The following is a 20172-nucleotide window of genomic DNA, read 5'->3' on the forward strand; positions in this document are numbered from 1 at the left end:
CACTCTTTCAAATTACACTATCAGGCATCACTGTGCTGTCCCAGTATTAATATTTTATTTTCATTTATCCTCATACGCTTGGAAATACTCTGATCAAAAGGTCAAAACTACCATGAAAATCTTGGATTAAACCCTAGATGTAACGATAGCTTTTCACAGTATGATTTAACAGAGGTTGCATTCATAAGAATATATTCTACTCACTAAATGATCATCTTCAGCTGTGCAAAATACCAACACCATTCTGAAGTATGGTCTACCCATGACGATAATTTTTATTAACGTATCAGTGACCCAAGGCTAGAATTGAACGTGGGTTTCAATGGATCAAAATCGCTGCCAAAGCATTTTCTTGATTTAAATTGAATACACTTTTGTAAAACATATCTGTGGTTACATAATGTGAACAAATGAAGTAAAAACATGCAGATGTATCTGGATGTAGGTTTGCTTGCTGAGCTGGAATGTTCGGTTTCAACCGAGTTTAGCGAGCAACCTACATCCAGAACCTCAACTTGAGCTACAAATCTTCCCAAAACTTGCTAACATGCAGATGTATCTTGGACCATTATGATATAGTCTAGTTGAACATATAATTTCTTTTACACAATTAAAGTGCTTGCATCTTTTAATTATTTCTACACCAGCATTTAAAAAGACGAGTGTAATATTGGATTTGAGCAACTGCAACAATGAAATAAAGACTCTGATTATAACTTTATTTAAAATGTTCTACTGCATCATCTCTAGATGTATCTAATGCATAGCTCTGTTCTTCAAAAATTCAAGAAGGAAACACAAATAATCTTTAACAGGGCCCAGAAAGAATCATGTGTCTGCAAGAACGACAAGCGTATGTCGTGATTGTATTAATAAAGGAATCCCTCAGAACATGTTTATTTCTAGCATCGTTGTTTGTTCAGAGACCAGGGATATCCTTTTGAAAACAACTTAGTCTCTGCCCACCCCACCAGCTGCCTTTCTCTCAAGCTATGTCCAGAGGTCTCAGAGAGCAGTTCGAGCAGAAAACTGGAAACTCTCTTTGAAAATATCATTAGGCATACAAAGAAATACGGGAGTAAATAATTAACATTCACATCATTTAATTTCTGGAGGTATTTCAAAAACAAAAGGTAAGACAAAAATACTATTTGCCAATAAATATCTGACTGTATGAGTTTAACTGCCGATAGCAAGCTCAAACATAATTTTTCCCAAAAATAGCTCATGTAACTGTGAACTTTGAACATTTTTTAGACTGTAAATTCTAGCAATTCTCTAATAATTTTGTTATTAGAGGCTTGACAGTGCTGCAAAATTATGCAAAAAAGTTACCTTTACTGTTTTTGGTTAATAGAAAGATTTTGTTTTATAAATAGACTATTTTTAATTTCCACCACCTAATTCAGCCACTTTGGGGCAGCATAGTGGTTACTGTCTCTCACTGCCAGGGACCCTGATTCAATTCTGGCCTTGGGTGGCTGCCTGTGTGGTGTTTGCACATTCCCCTCAGTGGGTTTCCACTGAGTGCACTAGTTTCCTGCCCAAGTCCATAGGTGAATTGGCCATGCTAAATTGCCCGTAGTGTCCAGGAATGTGAAGGCTAAATGGCAAATGCAGAGTTATGGGGACAAAAGTGGGGGGGAAAGCAGGGTAGGATGCTCTTTGGAGGGTTGGTGCAGACTCAGTGGACTGAATGGCCTCTTTCTACACTGTAGGATTCTATGATTCGCTGTCAGGAACAAGTAACCCCAGATACAATATAGGCTGCAGAAAAACGTTCTTCTAATCTGTCAAATTAATGTATTTATATAGCACCTTTGAAATAAAAATGACAGAAATATTTGCCTACATACAATGCATTTTATGACTACCAGGCATTTCAAAATACTTTACAGCGAGTACTTCTTGATACACAGTCACTGTTGTCAGGTCTGGAAACACTGAGGCCAATTTATCATTAACAGACCCTTATGAACAGCCGAATTTTAAAGTTAATACTAGAATTTTAAACAAAAACAGAAATTGTTGGAGAATCTCAGATTATTTGGGAATGGTCCAAGTTCTGGAGGAGATTTATTGGATCTGAAATGTTTTTCTCCACAGATGATTCCAGATATGCTGAAGTTCTTCAGCAATTTCAGCTTACGTTTAAGATTTCCACCATCCGCAGTTCTTTGTTTAATGAGAATTTTAAAATTGTGCTGTCTCTCAAATAAGAGAAGAAAAGTAATCTATGAATGGGATTTAGTGCAAATTAGAAAATATGCAGGATGACTTCAAATTTGTAGAGGGGTAGAATGTAGGAGATTTTCCCGGAAAAATCAAGTCTTGAAGCAATAAAGGTTTCAGCAAATGAACTGAGACACAGCAGAGTGAAACAATGTTAGAAGTGGAATAAGTGGCCTCAGTCTACAACTTTTCCACCTCACATTAACTACTTTTAAGTAACTTGATATTCAGCTGCCTTAGCAATACGTGGTTTTACTAGCCTAAATCCAGTAGCAATGTCCAAAACCACTTTAAAAAGGACTTTTGTATGGAGACATAATTTTCATAATCATCTTAAACTAGGTTTAGACCCCAATTCCATTTGTGAAATTTCATCCACTGCTCAACTTTGGAGATGACACCTAAATTGGTGGTGCAGTGGGCAGTGAAGAAGATTACCTCAGATTACAACGGGATCTTGATCAGATGAGCCAATGGGCTAAGAAGTTGCAGTTGGAGATTGATATAGATAAATTTTGGAAAGGCAAATCAGGGCAAGACTTATACACTTAATGGAAAGGTCATGGGGATTGTTGCTGAACAAAGAGACCTTGGAGTGCAGGTTCATAGTTCCTTGAAAGTGGAGTCATAGGTAGACAGGATAGTGACGGCGGTGTTTGGTATGCTTGTCTTTATCCATCAGTGCATTGAGTATAGGAGTTGGGACATCATGCTACACCTGTACAGGACATTGGTGAGGCAAATTTTAGAACACTGCATTTAATTCTGGTGTCCCTGCTATAGAAAAGATGCTGTTAAACTTGAAAAGGTTCAGAAAAGATTTGTAAGGGTGTTACTGAGATCGGAGTGTTTGAGCTTTCAGGAGAGGCTGAATAGGCTAGGGTCATTTTCCCTGGAGCTTCGGAGGCTGAGGGGTAACCTTAGAGGTTTATAAAATAATGGAATAATGGAATGAATGAATATCGAAGATTTTTTTCTGTGGGGTCGGGTGAGTCCAAAACTACAGGGTATAGGTTTAAGATGAGAGGGATAAGATTTAAAATGGACTGCATGGGTAATCTACTCATGCAGAGGTGGAATGAGCTGCCAGAGGTGGCGGTGGAGGCTAGTAAAATGACAACATTTAAAAGGTAGCTGGATGGATACATGAATAGGAAGGGTTTAGAGGGATATGGGCCAAATTCTGGCAAATGGGACTAGATTAATTTAGGTGGTTTGGTTGGCATGGATGAATTGAATGGAAGGGTCTGTTTCTGTGCTGTACCTCTCTATGACTAAGAAATAAGACATGTTTATATTTCTCCCTTTCTCTAATTTTCCCCAGTCTGATCTCTAAACTCCTCCAATTTTATCATGTATTCATCTCTGATTTTAGTTGCTCCATGACTGGTAATCTATTATTTCTACTGCTGTGTCAGGAGGTCTGGGTTTAAGTTCTTCATGACGCAGAAGTATGTAATAACATTTCTGAACAGGTGCATAAAAACTTTCATCTTGTTTGCTGCCTAGTTGGTCAAACTCTGGAATTTCTTCCCTTAACATCTATGCTTCTTTGCATTCCTGTAACATATTCCTTAAGATCTGCCGCTTTGACCAAGCTTTCATCACCTCTTTCCATGTCTCATTCTATTGCTCAGTGTTGGAAATATTTTTAAATTGATACATGTCCTCATCAATTACTTTCCATTTTTGCTATTGGAAGGTGCTATGCAAGTGCAAAGTATTTAGGTTTCTGACATTAGTAATTTTCTTAGATAAAGTCTGATATAAAAGAAACATAAGGAATTACCCTTAACATATTTAAGGTCATTCAACTACTTTGATTTGCAAAATGAAACGTTGCTGGTGTAGAAAATACATAAACTCACTTTAAAAAATTCTTTCCAGGGGACAGAACTGATGAGAGGGCAAAGCAGATTTGTGGGAGAGGAGGAAGGGAAGTTAAGTCAGCTTCTGGCTGATCAATATTGCAACTTATTTCAATGCACATAAATGTACTGGTGATTTTCCAATAGTAACCTGGAAATGAAGGTACCACCCAAAAACCAAGCATCCTTCATGGAGGGAAAAAGATGTGAATTGAGAGTGTACCCCTCCTGGTGGCAATCAAAAATCACTGCGTTTTAATATGATTAACAGAAGCTTTCTATGAACTAGCATTTTAAATAAATCAATTCTAGTTCTCCAATATTGCATAGTGTGAAAATAGACAAGATAAAAGATTAGTGAAATCTTTGAAGTTTGTGTACTCAAGTTTCAGAAAAAGGCAACATTATTCCTTAAAGAATCTACTCATACTATATCAGGGTTATTCTGAATATTAAACACAGTTACTCACATTTCTTTGCAAAGGCTTCCTATTCTTTTATTTTCAGAGCTGAGCTGCTGTTTTGATTGGTTCAAATCTTCTTGGCATTTACTGTTTTGTTCCTTAAGAGCTTCCAGCTGACAAAAGGGAAAAAAAAGTCTTCTGTTTTTCACTTTCAAAAATGCTTCAGAATCTTATATAGCAGAATAAAAATAAGACACCTGAGTGTACTCTAATTTCAAAGGTATCTTTTGTTTCAATACATTAGCAAAAAGAAAATGGCTATTATAAAATGTGAATATATCATGCTGTGTCTCAAGCACTTCAGAAGGTTGCCTCTTTAAAAAAAAACAGAACTGCTCTTATCACCATGCATTCTATAAACATTAAAACTTGCCCATTACACATTCCATTACTGCTTTCTGATTTACTATCAAAACCACAGTTTTCCAATGTTCCTCCATCTCAGAATCAAATCACAGCTGCTGCCTACATTAGCAAACATTGCAAATCATTCAAATAGAAGAAACCCCCTAAAAAATTCTAAGGAACAGACAAGATTACATCTTAATTGATGTGAAAGCATTCACTGTACAACACAATACTGATTACCAGAATACACCATTATTGACCACTGGGAAATGTATAAAGAAAACCGAACATCACCTGTTCCTAAAAATCATACCTTCAGCTGCACTGAGAAATAACGAGAATAATTATCCTGTAAAGCTTTGATATCCATTACTGATCTTAAGAAATTTTCTTCTTTGAAAAATTACTCTGAACGTATGATCCAATTATGCACGTTAGATAATGAACACGAATGCTCAGTGCCATAATCTGTCATGAGCACCAGTGCTGAGTTGCATAACATAAGAATCTGATGTACTGCCTCCAACCAGCTGTCCTACTACTACAGGCTCCTGAATCTTTAGCTATAGCAGTACCAACAAATCAGCTCTTATGCAGAAGTGACATCATCTAAAGCTCTATGGTCACACAGTTTCTCATCTTTATTTTGAAACAACAAATTTCTGAAAATATTACAAAAAGAGTTAATTGAGAAATTATCAAATGATGTCTCTCACCAAATCTCTTACCCATTGCAAGAAAGGACAACAAACCCAGTCAATCTACCTTGCACAGCATTCTGCACACTAGGTAATATATCACTGATACCATACACTTCATTGTTAAAACACCAGAAAATCTGATGATTCTGTCAGTTTTGGCAGGTATGAAGCCATGAACTACTGAAACATAAGTAAATTACATTACTAATCTGTATTCAAGAACAATGCACAATTTAGATCTGAAAATCCCAGCAAGCCAGATTGCATAACATAAGCAAGCAAATATCTGGACAGATTCTAACAAGACATTACGTAATTAATAAAACATATTACCATTAAACATGTTAGTTTTCTCTCATTTACACTGTTTTAATCATTACTTAACATTAGTTCATTTTAACCAGTATTTTACTTAGCGATTTATTTTCATTATAATTGTAAATGACACACTATTCTAAGAACATCATAGATTATTCCAAAATATATATATTGGGTCTTGAAGTTTTCTTTATGAAATCAAGGCAAGAAAAAACATACAGGACGTGGAATTTACCAGCAGCATGTTCAACTTTGTTTCTGGGCTTACACATTGTAAGACAACTCATGAATTCTCTCAATCGCCTGTAGGTCACATGATAAAACTTGCTTTGTGAGACTTGTAAGTATCACAGATGGACAATTAGAGAGAAAAACACTCACTTTCACTCCAGGAGAACAGGAGTCAGCATACAAACACCAAGTATTTCAAGCTTTAGTATGTATTCAACTGCTTAATTATGGCATGTAACAGATTAAATTTTAAAGAAGGTTGTTAACTGTTTATAAACAGTTGAAATTTTGACTAATAGTGGCCCAGATTTTTAGATGGTAATCATGTTGAACATTCAGAGTCATACGGCAAGGAAACATAATCCCAAACTAAACTAGTCCCACCTTCCTGCTCCTGGCCCATTTCCCTCCAAACCTTTACTATTCATGAACTTATCCAAATGTCTTTTAAATGTTGTAACTGTGCCCACATCCACCACTTCCACAGGAAGGTCATTCCACACACAAGCCATCTTCTGTAAAAAAAAAAATTGGCCCTCATGTCTTTTTTAAATCTCTCTCCTCTCACCTTAAAATTGTGCCCCTAGTTTTGAAATCCCTCTTCCTAGGGAAAAGATCCCTAACATTAACCCTATCTATACCCCTCATAATTTTATAAACTTCTATAAAGTCACCTTGCAACCGGCTACGCTCCAATGAAAAAGGTTCCAGCCTTTCTTTATAATTCAAACCTGCCATACCTGGCAACATCCTGGTAAATCTCTTCTAAATCCTCTCCAACTTAATGATATACTCCCTGTAACTTGGTGACCAGAACTGGATACAGTCTTTCAGAAGATGACTCTCTAATGTCCTGTACAACCTGAACATGACTTCCCAACTCCAATACTCAAAAGGACTGAACAACGAAGGCAAGCATGCTAAATGCCTCGTTAACCACCCTGACTATGTGATGCAAACTTCAAAGAATTACGTACTTGAACCCCTAAGTCTTGGGTCTACGACATTACCCAATATCCTACCATTAATTATATAAGTCCTATCCCTGCTTGTTGTACCAAAATGCAATATCTTGCATTTATCCAGATTGAACTTGAAATGGTTCAGCATGGCAGGCTAATTCGTGAAGTGAGGTCACATGGGATTCAGGGTGAACTTGTCAACCGCATACATAATTGGCTTTATAGCAGGAGACAAAGTGGAGGTGGGAGTTGTTTCCTGACTGGAGGCGTGTCACCAACAGTCTTCCGCACAGCCTTCTTTTGTTTGTGATTTATATAAAATGATTGGAGGAGAATGTAGAAAGTGTGGTGAGTAAGTTTGTGGATGACATCAAAATCGATGGCATAGAAAACCTCCTTCACTGTTCACTAAGATTACAAATTACATTGATCAAATGAGTCAATGGGCATCATAACTATTCCTCTGAAACTAACATAATTTCTGGAGTCTGCAAGCTTATAGCTAACTGCAAAAGTCCAGAAACTGCTGTCAGGGATTCTACTCAACTTGACTGAAGTATCCCTTATTCCAATTATTTAGAATAACTGAATTGACAAGACGACTTTTCTTCTATTAACCTTGCAAACATTACATTCCCTTGAATAGGGTTTAATGCTTTTTTAAGCAGGATATCAAATTCATAATTATTGCTTTCTGGCCTGAAAGGCCAAGTTTAAATCCAAGCAATGTAAAATTTCTACATGATGACAGTCCTCAAACAGCCCAAATAACCAATGACTAAAAAAGATTTGTCCCAAAAAACCAGCTGCCAACAAAACAAATTCACTTCCTCACGTTAAACACAAATAGATATGTCTTAAAACTGCTGAATCAAAAACAATTTGCTCTGAACTGAAAATACTCTCATTACAACTGCACCATTCCACTTTTACCAACAGATCTTAAACAGAATGTTATACACACAGGGAGTGATGGAGAATATAGATGGATATATAACAGATTCCATTCTAAATTTTGTTCACATGGTCCCTTCCAAGGTAACAGAAATAGATTCACATCTTGTCAGTTGGTTGCCCATTCCACCCAGGTTTTCGGCATCACTCATGTTCAAAATCCAAACCCCAGTAGAGTCACTATTAAACCCTGTGTTTCGATGAAAAGAAAACTTGAAATATTCAAGCAGGACTATTTCTAGGGCTGACTTAGGAAGCCATAGTATAATTCAGGCAAAGAGTAGGAAAAAGAGAGAGACAGGAAATCAAGGAGCAACTGCTAGAGAGGTAACAAAAGACACAGCATCCCACCAAAGGAGAGCAGAGAGATCATGGTGGTAGCCTCAAGGACAAAAATACAACATCAAGTTTTACACTTATGTTGCAACACCCAAATTTACCTCACTACCATCCCTTTTGACCTGCTTCTGTGTTTTAAACTGCTTGTCTTATATTCCGTCCCAGAAAAGTCAAAATTTTCTCTAATTAAAGGCAGCGAAGACTAGAGCAAAACTCTACAACACACAATTCTATATAGAGTAATAGAGATGTACAGCAGGGAAACAGACCCTTCAGTCCAACTCGTCCATGCTGATCAGATACCCTGAATTAAGCTAGTCCCATTTGCCAGCATTTGGTTCACATCTCTCTAAACCCTCCCCATTCATATATTTATCCATATGCCTGTCATTGCACCAGGTGCCTCCACTTCCTCTCACAGCTCGTCCCCTATGTGCACTACCCTCTGTGTGGAAAAAGCTAACCCTTAGGACCTTTTTAAATCTGTGTCCTCTCACTCCGAACCTATGTCCTCTAGTTTTGGACTCCCCGCCCCCACTTAAGGAAAAAGACCTTCACTATTCACCCTATCCTTGCCCGTCATGATTTTATAAACCTCTATAACATAACTCCTCAGTCTCCAACACTCCAGGGAAAACAACCCCAGCCTGTTCAGCCTCTCCCTGCAGCTCAAAACCTCCAACCCGGCAATATCCTTGTAAACATTTTCTGAACCCTTTCCAACATCCTTCTAAAGCAGGGAGACCAATAGCCAACCGTAGACTTTAGTCCATCCCTAACTTCTTTTGCTTGACCATTCATGACATCTTCAGCTTTCTACAGACTATACACTGGAGTTCCACCCTTAAACCTTCTTGCCTCACATGTCAAGATAGTCCCCAAAACCTAAGTCTTCGACCAAGCTTTTGGCTGTCTAGGCAAATATTTTATCCTTAAGTTCTATGTCAACTTTCGTTAGATTATAACAAGGAACTGCAGATGCTAGAAATCTGAAATAGAAATAAACTGCTGGAGAAACTCAGTAGGTCTGGCAGCATCTGGAAGATAAAAACAGCTAATGTTCTGAGTCCAGTGACCCTTCATCAGAACTAAAAATTGCTGGGAAAGAATGCTATTATGTTGATGACAGGGTGGAGGAGCAAATCAAGTATTTGGAGACAGTGCCTAGAGACAGAAAGAGAAAAAAAGCAACAAGAACACAGATCACTGATGGCAGACTGGGAGAAAGAGACATAAATGCTGTGTTGGGTACTAACAAGAAGTGTAAATGGTTGAAAATGGGTTGTCTGCACTGCAGACAAAGCAGGAATTAGGAGTGTGAGGGAGAATGTTGGAGGGTGTTAATGTTCTGAAATATTAAACTCAAAGTTGAGTTCTGAAGGCTGTAAGGTACCTAAGCAAATGATGAGTCGTTGTTTCTCTAGCTTGTGTTAAGCCTCACTGGAGGACTGCAGCAAGCCTGAGACAGAAATATAGGCAAGGGAGCACAAGAGATAGATCAGATAAAGGCGAGAGCAGGGTGGAAATGGGAAGCAAAATTGATAAATTTTTCCTGTTCTAGATGAGGAGGGGGAGAAAACAGCAATGATGATGTCATCATCGTACTGGGAAAAGAGTTGTGGGGAGGGACCCAAGAAAGACTGGAACAAGGAATATTTCTCATAACCCACAAAGTGACGTGCAAAATTGGACTCGTACAGGCACCCATGGCGACAACTTTGATCTGAAGATCCCATGGCACATTCCCACGCAATTGCAGAAGTTGCAATATTCGCCTGTTCATCTCCCCTCTCCTCACAAAGGCCCTAAGAGACACCTTCCAGGCAAAGCAATAATGTACGTGCACTCCATTCAATCTAATTTACCGTATTTGCTGCTCACAACGTGGCCTCTTCTACTCTGGGGGAGCGAAATGCGTACCAGATGATTGCTTTGCTAAACACCTATATTCTGTAAAAATGAACCTGAGCTTTCCGTTGCCTGACACTTCAACACACCATTATGTTCCCACGGCAACATTTCTGTCTCAGGCTTGCTGCAATCTCGGTTTGTCTATCCCTTTTTTGCTCTCTCTCTCTCTAGGCACTACATGTACGCACTTTATTCTGTTCACACTCTTCCCTTCTTCTCATAACCCCCATACCCTGACATAGATGTCATCTTTCCCAGCTATTTTCAGTTCTGAGGAGGGGTCACTGGACTCAAAACATTTCCTCTGGTTGTCCTCTCTTCAGATGCTGCTAGACTGGCTAAATTTCTCCAGCACTTTGTGTTGTTTAGATTACTTTACTTAGTGCGGAAACAGACCCTTTGGCCCAACAAGTCCACACCGAACTGCTGAAGCACAACCCACCGACACCCATTCCCCTACATTTACACCTTCACCTAACACTACAGGCAGTTTAGCATGTCAAAGTCACCTAACCTGCACATTTTTGTTTGGACTGTGGGAGGAAACCGGCACCCACGCAGACACAGGGAGAATGTGCAAATTCCACACAGTCTGTTGCCTGAGGCGGGAATTGAACCTGGGTCTCTGGCGCTGTGAGGCAGCAGTGCTAACCACCGTGCTACCCCTGTTTGTTGGATTTCACTCCAGTGTAGCCCCTTTGCATCACTGGAGCAAAGCTGCTTATATGAATGCAAAATGTGGCTGCTGTGTACATGAAATTATCAAAAGAAGGTGGTGTTAGCAATTCTGGAAAATGTGAAAATAGATAAGTCCCCTAGGACAGATGGAATTTATCCTAGGATTCTCTGGGAAGACAGGGAGGAGATTGCAGAGCCTTTGGCTTTGATCTTTATATCATCGTCTACAGGAATAACGCCAGAAGACTGGAGGATAGCAAATGCTGTCCCCTTGCTCAAGAAAGGGAGCAGACAAACCCTGGTAATTATAGACCAGCGAGCCTTACTTCAGTTGTGGGTAGTGTTGGAAAGATTCTAAAAGATAGGATTTATAGTCAGCTAGACAGGAATAATTTGATTAGGGACAGTCAACATGGTTTTGTGAAGGTATGTCATGCCTCTCAAACCTTACTCAGTTCTTTGAGAAGGTGACCAAACGGGCGGATGTGGGTAAAGCGGTTGATGTAGTGTACATGAATTTGAGCAAAGTATTTGATAAGGTTCCCCACAGTAGGCTATTACAGAAAACACAGAAGCATGGGATTGAGGGTGATTTAGCGGTTCGGATCAGAAATTGGCTAGCTGAAAGAAGAGGGTGGCGGTTGATGGAAATATTCACCCTGGAGTCCAGTTACTAGTGGTGTACCACAAGGATCTGTTTTGGGTCCACTACTCTCTGCCATTTTTATAAATTACCTGGATGAGGGCGTAGATGGATGGGTTAGTAAGTTTGCAGATGACACTAAGGTTGATGGAGTTGTGGACAGTGCCAAAGGATGTTGCAGGTTACAGAGGGACATAGATCAGCTGCAGAGCTGGACTCAGAAGTGGCAAATGGAGTTTAATGTGGAAAAGTATGAGGTGGTTCACTGTGGAAGGAATAACAGGAATACAGAGTACTGGACAAAATGGTAAGATTCTTCGTAGTGTGGATGAGCAGAAATTTCAGTGTCTGTAAAGTTGTCACCCAGGTTGATAGGGTTGTTAAGGTGGATGGTGTGTTAGCTTTTATTGGTAGAGGGTTTGAGTTTCAGAGACATGAGGTCATGTTGCAGCTGTACAAAACTCTGGTGTGGCTTCACTTGGAGTACTGCGTATACTCTGGTTGCCGCGTTATAGGAAGGGCGTGGAAGCATTGGAAAGGGTGCAGAGGAGATTTACCAGGATGTTGCCTGATATGGAGGGAAGGTTTATGAGGAAAGGTTGAGGGACTTGAGGCTGTTTTCATTAAAGAGGAGGTGGTTAAGAGGTGACTTAACAGAGGCATACAAGATGATCAGAGGATTAAATAGGGTAGACAATGAGAGCCTTTTTCCTCAGTTGGTGATGGCTAGCAGGAGGGGATGTAGCTTTAAACTGAGAGGTGATAGAGGTCAGACAAATGTCTTTACTTGGAATAGTAGTATGGGTGTGGGATGCTCTGCCTACAACATTAGTAGACTAGCCAACTTTCATGGCATTGGACAAATATATGGATGATAATCGTTTAGTGTCTGTTAAATGGGCTTCAGATCGGTTTCACAGGTCAACGCAACATTGAGGACGAAGGGCCTGTACAGCTCTATATGTTCTATATAGCAAGCATTTTAAAAAGAATGAGTTGCCAAGCAAAGGTGAGAAGAAGGAAAAAACACAAACACTGCATCTTATACTCAGCAGACCCTCCTAAAGAAACACTAAGTACAGCAAACAGCTCCATTCCATTTTTAAGCTACCTTCGTATGTAACTTAACATCAATTGTTTGCAACCCTAAGTCAGTATTTCACTAAAGTTTTGTATACACTGTGCTTTTCAGCCTATGTGGAACAAACCTTTAGGCCAGTTTTTACCTCATTTTGAAGCTTCTGATTTTTCAGCGTGTATTCTTCTAATTCTATCAACATTTCCGCTTTCTGTTGATCCAGCATATTTTTTTCCTTCATCGCCTTATCTAATAAATGTCCAGTCTCTTCAACTTTTTTGGAAGCCTAAACATACAAGCATATCCTAATTTAAAATAATTGTTTAAAAATTCACTAAAACACGTGACGTGAAAATTCTAAAATTCATGTAAACCAATCAAGTCTTGCACATAATGGAAGTCTGATTTGAAAAAGCAGAAGCTTTGCGAAACATTAAGTATTTACTTTTAGAAACTTTAACCACTTTTTTGTCCTGACATTCCATAAAGTCAGGTGGAATGTCAATCACAATTCTACTAAATGCGCTTTTCAAAATTCTGCAGAAAATATTTGCAACAAATTTAAAAATTTCAATGTGTCAAACCCAGTTTGATGGCAAACATGCAATTAATTTAAGCTGTTAACAAGGAGAAAAGCATAGTTAAAATTTTTAGAACATCAGAAACTGCCAACAGGGACTAGATATTTGCTTTGAAATTAATTACATAATGATTTACCACATTACTTTGGCACCTCTGATTATTTATTTAGCTTGCATAAATTTAGCTTAAATAAATAAACTGGTATCCCTTCACTCATCACCTACCTTTCAAACAAACGGAACCCACACTAAACTATGCTTTCAATGGGTACTGGCATCTCTAGTGTTTTATCAAGTGACAATTTGCCATGACTTAACTGCACTCTTGAGCATTCACACAGATGTAGCACAGAAACCACAATCTTTGATCTTGCTCTAATCTCTCTCTCACAGGCATCTACTGTCTGATTAGTGAACAGGAGGGGAAACTCTGGGTAATAAGTGTTCTGTAACAACTACCATTTAACAACACGTAATTACAAAGCACCTCGGATATTGAAAACAATCCCGAGGTGTTTGTTTCACTGAGTAAAGGAATATCAAATTAGAACTTTGAAGAACAGTAGTTCTTTGAGAAGGAAACATTGAGACATTTCTTTAGCATTATGAAAATGTCGTCTTTCCTTTTGTTTCACTGATCCAGAGCACACTACTGGCCCCAATCTACAATCAGCAAACTCAAAGACCTATCACAATCAAACCTGGGAGTTTTCTGAACTGTGTGCTTGAGTTCATCTTTTGTATTTATTCACAAGATGACAGTGTTGCTGGTATAGCCAGCATTTACTATCACCCACAGAAAGCAACTGGAGAAGGTTGGTGATAAGATATCAACTTGCTTACAACTGAGTAGTTTGTTAAGCATTTTCATCAATTAAGACTCGAGCACATTATTGCAGCCTGGAGTCACAAAGCAAACCAGGCAAAATGGCAGATGACCTTGACACAGAGACATTAGTCAACTGAACGTGTCTGATTAAAATTTGGTGGTTGCAAGCTTATCATTAGTAATATGAACTTTTTTTTAAAAAAAAAGTTCTTTATATTTCTCAGATGCTATGGTGGGATTTGAATTCAAGCCTCCAATATACAAAAAATACACGTTTGGATTATGAGCCCAACAACATTCATATTGGATGCATAAGCTCAATAGCTTGACACACACACATTTCTACTTAATTGCATCAAATTGTCCTTGCTTTGGTTGAAATTAGCTGTTGGCAGTTAACACTGATTTCACTGTGGATACTTGAGAAGTTTTAAGATTAAAAAGAAGTGCATCCTGTGTAGAACAAAATTCTGCGAAGAAAATCAGGACTTTTTGTTAAAAAACAAGAAATCCTATTGTTGAGGATGGTCTGTTAAGGTTGAGAATAGTTATTTTGATAACTTAAACAGGACAAAAATTAACTTAGTTCAGTTAATGAACAAAAAAAAAGCTAATTATGTTTCATTTTCATGTATATTCAGGCTTAAAGCTTCATTTTATCCACAATCTTGAATAATTTTGTACATATTGCAAATTAATTCAGGAAGAGAGATTCTGGATTTAGAGTGAATATAAATCACCTGTGCAAATTACCCACACCATTTGTGGAGTGAGAAGCCACAAAAAATCATTTCCCAGAATTAAATGCAAGCTAAACATTTTACAAGTAATGTTAATGATGATCAAAAAGTACAAAATCAAACCTGTTAGTGCACTCATTAGTAAAGAAAAGTGCTCACAACTTTGACTTATCTGAATATTTATATTTGGTACCTCAATTTTCTCTGATAAAGTAATATTTTGATGAACCTGAAGATCTTTTAGTTTGGAAGCAAGATTTTCTTTATGTTCCAGCAATATTGCCTTTTCGCATAGCAGCTGTTGCAGTTTCGATACAGCTTCTTTGTGGTCCTGAGCAGAAACAGCAGCCTTTTCATGTACCTTACAGAGAGATTCAGCTAACTCATCTTTCATTCTAAGAAGCTCTTCTTTTTCTGCATGTAATTTTTGTATCGTAGCCAGTAAATTCTCTTTCTCCTCCTGCAGCTTTAACCTTTCCAAGTCAGATACCTCCTGGCTATTGCGGAATTCATCCAGAAGTCTTGAAAAATTACATTGTGAAGCCTCGATCTCTATTTTCTCTTTTGTTATTATATCAAGTTCTTTCTTCAGCTGCTCAACATCAGACATCAATCTATTTTTCTCAACTATTAGGTCTTCTTTCTCACAAGCAGATGTCTTTTGTTCAATATCACTGATCTCTTTTGCTTTTACTAGCATGTCTTGTTGTGAAAGTAGTTCAACATTTTTCGCTTTAAGGGCATCTATTTCTGTCTGCAATAGCTGAAAATTATTTTGAAGTTTTGAATGAGCCATAATGAGAGACTCTTTTTCCATTTTTGCTGCATTTCTGTTTTGTATTAGTTGGCTCTCAAATATTCTCATCTGTTCGCACAATTTATTGTATTTTTCCTCTAATTCCACCCTTTGGGCCATAAGATTTTCGTTTTCAGAACGCTGCTCCTGAAGCTCAGCTACCAGCGTCTGCTTCTCCTGCAACAAGCAAAATCTCTCTGAATCCACTATTTTTTTGCTGTTCTGAACCTCATCCAAAAGTGTCAACAAATTTGATTTTGAGACCTGGAGCTCTCCATTTTCTTTGTTTAATTTGTCAATTTCTTTCTTTAAGGACTCAATGTTACTGAGGAGCTGATCCCATTCCGTGGCTCTGGCTGTATTTTCAGAGATGAGCTGTTGTTGTTCTGATTTAATTTGGGCTATCTCGCCCAAGAGAGCTTCATTTTCTGACAATTGCACATTGTTTTTTGTTTCTAAGATTTCCTTCTCTCTTTGTAAAGATTCACAAAGAGTATCAAGATGTGTCTGTTTCAGCCGAAGTGAATCTCTCTCAGTTTTCACTGCATCATTTTCTTCACTGAGCTTTTTCTCAATGTTGGTTGCCTCTTCAAGGGATTTCTGCAGCTTTGCAATCAACTCATTTTTTTCTTTAGCAAGTTCATCCCTTTCCGCTGTCAGTTTTCTTTGAGATGTTGTCAGCACTTCCTTCTCTTGTAGTAGTTGGATACGTTCAGAGTCTGTTACCTCCCTGCTATTCTTAATCTCGTCCAAGAGTTTTGACAGGCTGGAGATTGAGGCCTTGTGCTCTGCACTTTCCTTCATATATTTTTCTACTTCTTCCTTTGAAAGATCATTATAATTCTGTAGCTGGTCCCTTTGATTAATTAAGGTTTGTTTTTCAAGAACAATCTCCTGTAAACTTAAACTGAGATTTCTGTTCTCATTCTCAAGAGTTTCCTTCTCAGATGCAAGTTCATTAAATGCTGATTGGAGCAGATCTTTCTCCTTAGCTAAAAATTCATTCTGAGCTTCAAGCTTTGAATATTTTAGTAAATCAGAGTCCTTTTCGATCATCAGGTCATCTCTTTCTTGTGTCAATTTCTCAAGAGCAATGGCTGTCTCTGTACATGATGTGCGGAGATTTTCTATAACTTTGTCTTTTTCTTTTGCAAACTCTTCTTTTTCTGTAATCGCTATCTTGTAGGCCAATAACAACTCTTCCTTTTCTTGAAGCAGCTGTGCTCGTTCACAATCTACTACTTTGCTGCTTATCTGAATTTCTGCCAATTGTTTACTTAGGTTAGACTGAGAGCCTTGGAGGGCTTCGTTTTCTTTTGTTAACTTATCAAGTAGATCCTGCAGATACTTTGTTTTTATGAGAAACTGTTCCTTTTCAACTTCTAAAGTTTCCTTTTCCACAAGAAATTGTTGCTGTTTACACTCAAAATCCTGCCTCTCTTTTAAAAATGCTTTTTTTTCCAAATGCAATTTCTCGTTCTTTGATTCTAACAATTGTTTGTCTTTCTGCAAGGAAAAATACTGCAACTTCAGTTCTGAAAGTTCAGAGAATAGGGACTCTTTCTCAGATTTCAATGCATCTCCTTGTTGGATCATCTTTTCTTTATCCCCCTTCAAAGCTCTCATATCCTCTGTTATTTGCTCATACTGAGACTTGGCTGATGCTAGCTCGAAGGTTAAAGACTTGAGAATTTAAGTGGGGAGAAAGGAAAATAAAACATAGTCAAGCAGACAAATGAAAACAGCATGAATTAAAGACAATACAGAAGTAAAACATGCTGCTCAAGCTTAAGATAAACAAAAAGGCCTTGGAATTTCTCAGCAGATTTATGAAGAAAAAATATGCACTGACCCAGATCATAGTGCTTAAAGGGGCCAGAGGGGCAACTCATCAAAGGGGCCAGAGTCCCCATCAACTCAGGTGTGAGGTCACTTGGACACAGAGGAAAAGCAGCTGCCTTACGGCTAGTGTCAGTGAGATTAAAGGATTGTGGAAAATAGATCCACAACAAGGACTCTGCTAAGAAGAAAAGGACTGTGTTAGGGTTAACACAACATACAGAGCTGATGAGGTTGGAACCCATGTTTTAAGAAAGAATGATTGTGAAAATTTAGAGGTCACGAATCATCTAAAGGAACCTTGTCACAGGGAAACCATTACATTATTCTTAAAAGATTGAATGAAGAGGACTCAATTTACTTATTGATCACAGGTTTCAAAAGCAATGCATTTTAAATGTAAATGGCTGATGTTATGTCCTTTCAAATGATCATTTTGCCAAACACAATGGCCATAGTGGTAACTATGCAAAAAAAAAGCATGAATTTATTCCTGATAAATCAACTGAGAAACTTGAAGGCCTCATTCTAGTCTCAACTAGCAATGATTTGCTGCAAGAACAGTGCAAACACAAAGGAGTATTATAAAACATGATGAATGGAAGACAAAAGCAAGAAATGAACCACAGGATAGAGATGAACAGAAACTAATGAGCTTTCATTATTTAAAAATTAAAATGGATTTAAGTAGCATATTAAACAAAGCCTGAAAACACTGCTATCTTAAGTAGCATCTGATACAGCCATGAAGTTAAATAAAATACCTATGTTGTTTCCTGGCACACAAAGCTTAGATTAGATAATACATAGATTTGGTTATGTGAAATCAATGAAAATTTGGCTAAATTCTTGAATAATTGACCGCCTGAACCTTTAGTCTAATCCTGAGAATTCACCTTGTTTATGTATCTCAATTGATGTGAATATTTAACTACGGTTCTCACGCTTAATTGCTGAAATTCAATTAAAGTAAATTATTTTAACATAACTGTTTAAGTCTAGACAGTGCTTTAGTGGTGCAACAAAGTAGTTCTGATGTAAAATCATGCAGGATTCAAAACAGTCCACTGCTTGAGAGTAACTTGTTATTGATTCAGAGGCCACATAATCATAAATGTAGAATATACAGTAGAAATTGTCTCAAAACTTCAAACAGAGAATTAATTTCCATTTAGTGTCATCATTTACCACACAAATAGAATATTCTTGGATTAAGAAACCACAAATATTCTAGAAATATGGTTGCAAATCAGAAAATACACAAGATTTTTAAAAAGTTATTTTAAAATAAAAGAGTATAGTAACTTCTTGGATGCAGCCAAACAGACATTAAGTCACAACTTATAGTTAATTTAAAATCACAAATCAACTTGGTAGTTATTTACAATCACACCGCAAAGTAAATAGTTAATGTACAGCTCTAAAAAATGTTCACAACTGAGACTAATGAAATCAAACATTTGCAGGAGTACCTGGACCTCTTCCACTTGCTGCTTCAACTCTACTATCAGTTTTTCACTTTCATTATTCTTCTCTTGAGAACTATTCAGTGCTTGTTTGGTTTTCTCTAGGTTCTGTTTGAGCTCCTTCACGAGAGTATCATTTTTTGCCTTTATTTCTGCAAGGTCTTTCTCATGAATAATTTGCAGCTCTTTATTGTGTGCACTATGTGTCTCCACCTGTGTTTGCTGTGGGATTCAACAAAATCAGAACAAACTTCAACTTTCATCCAATTAATAATACAGCAAAACAACAGTATAAGCTTCACCAAAAAATCTACGTATGTAATAAATTATGAATTTACACAAATATCTAGTTTTGATGTGGAAAAGTCAGTACAGAAGGAACTTAAGATGCCATTTTAGAATGTTCAGAAAATTTCAATGTAAAACTGAGAAATAAATTTGGCAATTTAAAAATAAAATAGAATATATTATAATAGTGCACATTTGAGATGAAATATAGAATAGCACAAAAATGTCATATTCCAATCAAATTAATCATGAATTCACAAGGCATTGAATCATCTTTTATTTACACGTGTCACAAAGTTGGTCCCTTTTTTCTCAAGGATACTGAGTCCTTGATTTTTTTTTCAGAGGGATCATAAAGCTCTTCCGGCTCCGAGGTGACTAGTTTGATCAGAGATGAAAAAGGATCTTGAAAGGCTTTTTGTTTATATGTAAAAGGATGAGACTTCTGGCCAAAGCAGTCATGTTTTAGAAGTGACCTGTATATTGAAAGGGGAGCAATCAGCTCTCTAGCTGAGCAGTTCAGTCAAGAACTAGTTAGGAGTTAAGCTCTGTGGAAACAGGCTGGTAAACTCTCTCTTTCTCTCTGCTCTTCTAACTTCAACCTGTAAGCATTTGTTCCATTTTTATTTTTTTTTTTAAAAGGGGTTTGGTTTATTGGTACTGTTGTGTACATCCTGAAATGCACAATTAAGTCTAGTTTGGAGAGACTGAGTTCTGTAGGGGTTCTTTATTGTGTTCCATTGTGTAATTTATGAATAAATTTCGGCTGTTTTAAAACCTAGTAGTCAACCTCGCTAGCTTACTCCAGGTAATTTTTACTGTATACTTACCAAAACAAATCACAAAGTTGTGGTTTGGGTTGTCTGCTTAACAATGTTTACATGATAAATCTGAACTGCATGCCTC

The 20172-nt window shown here is 37.6% G+C and overlaps 1 protein-coding gene across 2 annotated transcripts in view; it reads right to left on the reverse strand.

Moving 5' to 3' along the window:
* The window catches only part of clip1a (CAP-GLY domain containing linker protein 1a), a 166490-nt gene that overhangs the window by 44006 nt on the left and 102312 nt on the right, over positions 1 to 20172 (reverse strand). Inside the window, exons 16-19 of one of the 2 annotated variants that reach the window (XM_060843647.1) lie at positions 18985 to 19200; positions 15071 to 17356; positions 12876 to 13013; positions 4571 to 4677 (exon numbers count right to left, since the gene is read on the reverse strand). In XM_060843647.1, the coding sequence (XP_060699630.1) occupies positions 4571 to 4677; positions 12876 to 13013; positions 15071 to 17356; positions 18985 to 19200 (2747 nt within the window). The remainder of the gene's footprint in view (positions 1 to 4570; positions 4678 to 12875; positions 13014 to 15070; positions 17357 to 18984; positions 19201 to 20172) is intronic. The other variant, XM_060843645.1, reaches the window with a different exon arrangement.

Source organism: Hemiscyllium ocellatum, chromosome 24 (genome assembly GCF_020745735.1).
Source record: "Hemiscyllium ocellatum isolate sHemOce1 chromosome 24, sHemOce1.pat.X.cur, whole genome shotgun sequence".
Taxonomy (NCBI): Eukaryota; Metazoa; Chordata; class Chondrichthyes; order Orectolobiformes; family Hemiscylliidae; genus Hemiscyllium; species Hemiscyllium ocellatum.